The following is a 6,989-nucleotide window of genomic DNA, read 5'->3' as shown; positions in this document are numbered from 1 at the left end:
CGGAGGACAAACCTCAGACATTTTCAAATTGGGGACTTGGTACTGAGAAGGGTCACACTTCATACGAAGAACCCTCACGAAGGGAAATTAGCCCCAAATTGGGAAGGTCCATACCGAGTAACGGGAATAACCGGAAAAGGTTCTTATCAGCTCGAGGATGAAGACGGACACCGGCTGAAAAACAACTGGAATGTGGCACACCTAAAGCGATATTATTGTTAAAGGTATGAATAACTTTCTTTTTGCTTCTTTCTTTCTCGATCTAACCATGCAGGGATGCAGCCCGAGGGACAGCGAAAACGGCACACCGGCTACTCGGAAGTCATAGACTTAGGACTGAAAGCACGTGCTGCACTCTTTTTTCCTTCGACCGTTTTGTCCCGAAGTGGGTTTTCGGCAAGGTTTTTAATGAGGCAGCGCCGAACAACGTGCTACGAATATAGAGCATAGATCAGAGACCGGAACTGCATATTCCGATCAAGTAGTACCCGAGCCCTCATACTTCGGACTCGAATACTAGGGGACTACTATACCATGAGTTAAGTGAAAACTATGTAAAAGCCAAGGCCTGAACAATAGGATCAGATGTAAGGACCAAACGATCGATTGAATCGTGTCCACTTAGTTTGTTCTTGCCACGGCAACAATTACGAATGCATCCCTGGCCGGTTTTTTCAATAAAAAACTTACTTCGATCAAAAGGATCCGATGTTGCCAAATACCAAAAATGCTATGGTAAAAAAACTACGGTCTAAAAATAAAATGCTAGGCATAACGATCTAAAAACTACGGTCTAAACTATGGCATAAACAGTTAAAGGCTACGGTCTAAAAAACAAATGCAAGCTCAAAAGCTGCGACCTAAAACGGTTAAAGACCACGGTCTAAAAACGCAAAATTATCACAATCGGGTCTGTCTTGCAAATTATGAATAAAGCAACGACTAACGACAACACGAACTAAAGCCCGGTCGTGGGCCGTTACCATTCGAATTTTATCTTGGCTGAAGCAATACGACAAATTATAATGAAGGCATAAACCAAGCAAACACTGAAACGTGGAAATACTTTGCAAAAATCAAACACAAATTTCGATTCATTCATATATAAAGTAGATTTACAAAGGCTCGGACAGTGGCCTCAAAACAAATATGCAAAAATAAAAGAGGGGGCGCGAGGCCCCGAAACTATTCTTCATCCGACCCCTCGGCCTCTTCATCGGCTGACTCGAGGTCAATATCCGAATCCTCGGGGTCGAACGCAGCCTTTGCTTCCGCTTCAAGCTCTTTTGCTTCCTCGATCAAATTTGATAAGTCCACACCAGTGGCTTGAACTTCTTCGAGGGTCTTCCTTCGAGACAAACACCGCTCGTACTCAGCTCTAAGGTTACTGGCCTTTTCGGCAGCAGTCACATCGGCCTTGTACTGCTCTAACATGTCATCATAACCCGAGATCTGATCGAGAGCCTTTCCATGCTCAGCTTGCAGATCGGTGATGACCTGGCTCAATCGATCCCTTTCCACTTCGGCCGCAGCAAGTGATGCGCTAAGGCTGTTCATTTGTTCCTCCGACGACCGAAGCTGCTCCCGGAGAACATCACGTTCGGCCACAGCACCGACGGTTGTTTCGTGGAGGGAATCAAACTCGGGTTTGATCCCATCAAGCTCTGCCCGGAGTTGATCGATCTGGCTAACATAAGCTCGGGCCTGAGAAGCAAAGGCATTAGCATCGGCTATTAAAGATTTATTGTAAACTTCGAAAGCCTTTACCTTCTCTGCCAACTGGTCACGTTCCCGTTTGGCTTCGGCAGCTTCGCTTCGAGCCGCTGCTAAATCCGATTTAAGGATGGAGAGATCAGGGAGAGACGAGATATATTGCAATTTCTTTTCATATAGAGCCATGAGCTCGTCCACCTCCTGACTCTTACTTTCGAGCTCCTCCTTGAGTCGACCCACTTCATGCCTAAGCCGGTGGAAGCTTGCATGGTGAAGCACGGAGGCCTGTAAGGATAAAGGAAAAAGTTATTAAAATGAGGCATGAAATTAAAAGCTGAGTAAAAAGAATATAAGGACGAGACTTACCCGATTCAATGCATGCTGAGCCTCGTTGAAAAGGCACGATTCGTCAACTTCGGCCATTTTCTTACGGTCCTCTTGGGACACCAAAGGATACAGATAGCTGGATACCCCAACAGGACCCGATAACATGTTCATATCGGCCGACACCTTAAAAGTAATTAGCCTCTTCCGACTCGGGTCGACACTAGGGGCAGGAAACGATTTCTCCAACCGGGGACCAGAATTAACCCCGAAACGCTCCGCTACAGGGATGGGCAAATGCTCGAAACCCGACATACCCGGAGCGGGTATTTCGTAATCCCCATGACCGGCCGCCCTTTGCTCGGTCACCTCGCCTTTGGCTTTTTCATCATCGGCAGGAATATCCACCAATGGCGGCGGAGAATCCTGTATGCAAATTATCGTTTCAGATGAGGCCACAGCTTGTATCGGAAGGACGGAGCCAATACCGTACAAAGGCGGGATAGTAGGTACCTTAGAGCCTGATACCGATGAAGTTGCCCTCGATCCAGCAGCTGCGGCTGGCAATTTTTCAGCACTTCGGGTAGAAGTATGATCAGAGACCCCAACTTTCGACCCGGAGATCCCGGCATCCGTCGACTTCGAGATATCACTCGGGATTCGACTTGAACTTTCCACCAACGGTGGAGTAATTGCAACAGAACCAGTTAAATCATGCTCGAGGAGCTCGTCAATAAGACGATGCCCACCCAAAACCTGATCATCGTCGTCTGAATGGTCCAATAATTGACCAACGACCTCAGCATCCAAAGCACGGGCCGAGATATCTTCCGACGAGGTCTCTCGAGTGACGTCCCTCGATCTTTTCTTAGCCTGGGACGGAGCTCGAAATGATTCGGAGGATTTTCTTTTCCTCCTTACAACTAGGTCTCCCTGATCGGGAGCTTCGATATCCTGCTCATCAGCTGAGGCCTCGGCAGTTTCCTGGCCCCGAATTCTGGTGGCCTTTGACAAGCCTGTGAAGCAAAGGGAAGAACAGTCATTACCTAACTAATGTGGCGTACTACACAGGGTAGAAAGGACGACGCTCTAAGGAGAAGACTTACCATGGGTCCCGGCCTCCCAACGGGACCGGGATAAACGCCTCCATGTGCGTTCGGCGTAAGTAAGTTGGGAACATATTTTTCCAATCCATTGGTCGAGGTTAGGAACCGCACCAAGGGTTCGGATCAGCGCTGCATACACACGAACAAATAAAAAGTTCAGTATCGGCGCGGGCACGCGGCCGAATCACATCGATGTAAAATTACTTACGTTTTGGGTTCCATTTCTCGGGAAACGGTAATTTGTCAGCAGGGATCAGATCCGCTGTCCTGATTCGGACAAACCTGCCCTGCCAGCCTCGGTCCCTATCTTCGTCTAAACCGGAGAAGGGCGCTTTTGCAGCTCGTTTTGAAAGTTTTATCATTCCCCCTCTGAAGACACGGGGGCTGTATAGGCGAAGAAGGTGTTGCACCGTGAACGGAATGTTCGCGTTTGTAGCGAAATAACGAAGGAGCACAACGATCCTCCAAAATGACGGATGAATTTGGCCGAGGGTGATCTCGTACCGTTTGCAGAAATCGACCACCACAGGGTCGAGTGTGGTGAAGGTGAAAGGGTAGGTATAAACACTCAAATACCCATCTACGTGGGTCGTTATGGCTTCATCTTGGTCGGGAATAACGACCTCCTTCCCTTTCCACCCACAATCTTCCTTGACTTGTTCGAGTTTATTCTGGGGTATCGTGCGCAGATAGGCTAATATTTCGACACCTCGATCCCCCTATTGAGAAGGTTTCTCGACTTTGAAGTCCCGAATTGTCGAACAATCTTGAGGAACGAAGTCAGTCAGCAGCGGCTCTGGTTTAGGAGCCGAGGATGTCTCACCGGCCTTAGCCTTTGAAGATTTGCTCGTCATTTTGAAAGTATGAAGATAAAATGTCTAAAATGAAGGTTTGAAGATTGGAACGGAAATTAAGAAGACGATGTGAAGATATGGAGGTTTGAAGATATCAGGATCAAAGTATTCAGAGCACATGAAGGTAAAAATTTCCTTTGCTGAAAATCGAAAAGTGAAAAAAGAAGGAGAAAACTCGCTTTTATAGAGTGGGACCGAGACGGTTGATCTTCTGCAACCGCTTTCAGAGCCAACGGGGCTTCGACACGTGTCGATGTCAGACGGATGTGATGGATGTGACCTTGATCCTATCTGATCATGGGAAGCGTACGAGAGAAGCAACCGGGGGGTCCGCTCAGCCAACAGATCGTGCTCGAATAAATCGACCTTCCGAAGAGACCTAGATCGGAACCTCGTACAAACCCCTCCATGATCGAGTAAAGCTTCCGAATATCTCGCAAAGGGTGTTGTTTCGAACCGGTCATGGCCGAGTTTAGTAACCGGATGCTCGATTATGGAATGAATGTTTATGGACTATGAAATTCAAACCGGTAGCAAAACACGTCGGGTTCATTCGGATTATGGAATAAATAATTATTGATCGAATACAACAAAGGCATATGCTAAAGTTTGGGTACAAAACATTACACGGGGGATGCTCGATAAAGTCCAATAACAACCAGTTTGCAAGATTCCATTAAAGATTTTTTCCCATTTCATAAAATCCCGACTGTGCCGGGTACATCGGTACATCAGAAAAAGCAAGAAGAAACCCTACTCTACGACCGGTAATTGGAAAACAAAAGTAAAGCAGCCACATCCTTGCTCAAACTAACAAGTCGGAGGATGAGATCTCCGAGTATATTCACGGGATGCGGCAGTGACGGGTGATACCGATTAGCTGTCCCCATGACTTGCACCGGAGGCAGACGACCCGGGGATATCCGGTTCCGGCAAATCTTCCTCATCAAGTACAATCACTGGTGTGCTTTCACCCAAAGGCATCTCCCGGCGAGTCCCCATAATATGGCGAGTTCGAACTCGAGATCCAACCCCCGAATGCACAATGGGAAAACTACCAGCCTCCCTGCGTCTAGGTGGCCTCGGTGGAGCGGGTGTTCTTCTTCCCCGAACTACGTCCTCGGTTACCGATTTCCCTTTGGGAGCCCTCCTCGGCCGAAGTCACGAAACCAAAGATATTGAGTTAAGATATGATGCAGAGAAATAAGGATCGAAACGTTCAGATTAAGAAGTTACCATGGTCCTTGCCTTTCCACCCTTCGGGTGCCATTCTTCTCCAAGAACGCCCTAAGCTACGAGAAGCCCTGAGAAGGGCAATCACCCACTCAAAAATAGCAGTTTCGAGCGTGGGCTCAACTGGGTTCGGTGAAGGGTTCCACACTTCGGGAAAATCGACAGACGATGGACGGTGCAGTTGAACCGTGCGTACCATCACGAACCGGTTAAGCCATCCTCGATCATAATCGTCTTCAGGGTCGATGAGGCTTCGGCTTCCCCTGGGAATCAACTGAACAATTCCCCCTCGGATCACCCGAGGTATATATAAATGAAGCAAGTGATCGAGGGTAAAAGCGACTCCGGCCGCGTTGGCCAACTTCTCGATGCAGAACACGAGCCTCCAAATTTGCGGGGCGATCTTCCCAATACATACTCGATATCTACGGTAGAAGTCCTCGATTATCCTATGAACGGGGAGGGCGAACCCTATGGCAAAAGGATATGTGTACAACAACGAGTAACCGGGAACGTGATGACTTATTTTCACACCCTCCCCAACGGGGAGAAGGTCAATGTCCGCGCCTAGATGGCAATCTTCCCTGACCATGGTAATGGCGCTATCGTCGATGTAAGATTCGAAATCTTCCATCGGGTCAAGATGGTGAAGGATTTGCAGTCATTCGTGTAAATAAAACCCGACGGGACAATACCCGCAGCAATAGATTCTAACTCCCTATCAGGACCAGCGGCTCCAGCCGATGGCATGAATGAAGACTGATCTTCACCCTGAGTCAGTAACGGTACGTAGGCCATGATCGTGGAAGGTTCTCCTTAACAAAGCGTATCTTCACCCTGGAACAAGAAGATTGAAGATCCGAGGAGTATTATGGGATCAATGCAGGAATATCAGTAGGTTTAGAGGAGGAACAAAGTGAGATTTGGAGAAGTGAGGATGCATGGAAAGAAAGAAGACATGGGCTTTATATAGAAGGAGATTTAAGAGATCCTGTAGCGTATCAAGAGTTCTGATGCAAGGAGGATTCCCCAAAAAGATTTGGCGGCTGGGTAATAATGACCCAGCATCGGGCAGAGTGAGATTTGACTTAAAGGTTCCATCCCAGGTAATTAGAGGCGGCTGCTCAGTTTATTAAGGGTCCATTCCCCGCCGTCAGTAACTGCACCTCGGGAAATGGGGGGACTATCTGTATACGGGTAAAATCGAGGACACAGGCACGCTCGGTTTCCCGTCGTCATGGTTATGCTCGGACACAACACGACCGTCTTGCTGGGAACGAGGTCTCGAGCTCGGGCCAGGATGAGGCAATAAAGGAAGGATGACTGATTGCCATTAACAGAATGCCGAAATATCCGCCCTCACCCGGATATTTCGGCGTCGATCTCGGAGATACACTTGTCACCAGATTTACTTGCTTTATTTAGAATTGTACTAGGATTGAAAATCCTCTACTATATAAAGAGGAGGTCATCATTCATGAAGGGGGTTGGAAAAACAACAAGGAGAGAAATAGTTTACATAAACAATCACTAGAACCTTATCAAATCAGTTCCCATCTGTTCTTGAGTTTCACTTTATTTGTACCTCGTGAGAGCTTGTAATAAAAAGGGTATCGACCTCGGTTTCAATACCCGAGGCTGTACGTATCCAGCATTTGGTTAGATCCGACTTTTTGTCCACTTTCTTGACGCATCTCGCTATTTAATCTTTAATTGAATTTAGCCACATATCTTTGATGTTGTTCTTTTATTGTAGTAT

General features: G+C 47.4%; 1 protein-coding gene across 1 annotated transcript; it reads right to left on the bottom strand.

The window, feature by feature from the left end:
- Positions 1-1,051: 1,051 nt before the first annotated feature.
- On the bottom strand, positions 1,052-6,028 carry LOC132045050 (uncharacterized). Its single transcript, XM_059435572.1, has 4 exons — positions 5,926-6,028; positions 2,551-3,083; positions 2,080-2,463; positions 1,052-1,998 (listed from the first exon to the last, which is right to left on the bottom strand). Exons 1-4 carry the CDS (start codon positions 6,026-6,028, stop codon positions 1,186-1,188), a joined length of 1,833 nt encoding a protein of 610 aa, XP_059291555.1. The 3' UTR covers positions 1,052-1,185.
- Positions 6,029-6,989: the final 961 nt, after the last annotated feature.

The sequence above is a fragment of the Lycium ferocissimum genome, unplaced genomic scaffold, assembly GCF_029784015.1.
Source record: "Lycium ferocissimum isolate CSIRO_LF1 unplaced genomic scaffold, AGI_CSIRO_Lferr_CH_V1 ctg5937, whole genome shotgun sequence".
NCBI lineage: Eukaryota > Viridiplantae > Streptophyta > Magnoliopsida > Solanales > Solanaceae > Lycium > Lycium ferocissimum.
The sequence above is the reverse complement of the archived record's forward strand: the minus strand, read 5'-3'. Positions and strand labels throughout refer to the sequence as shown.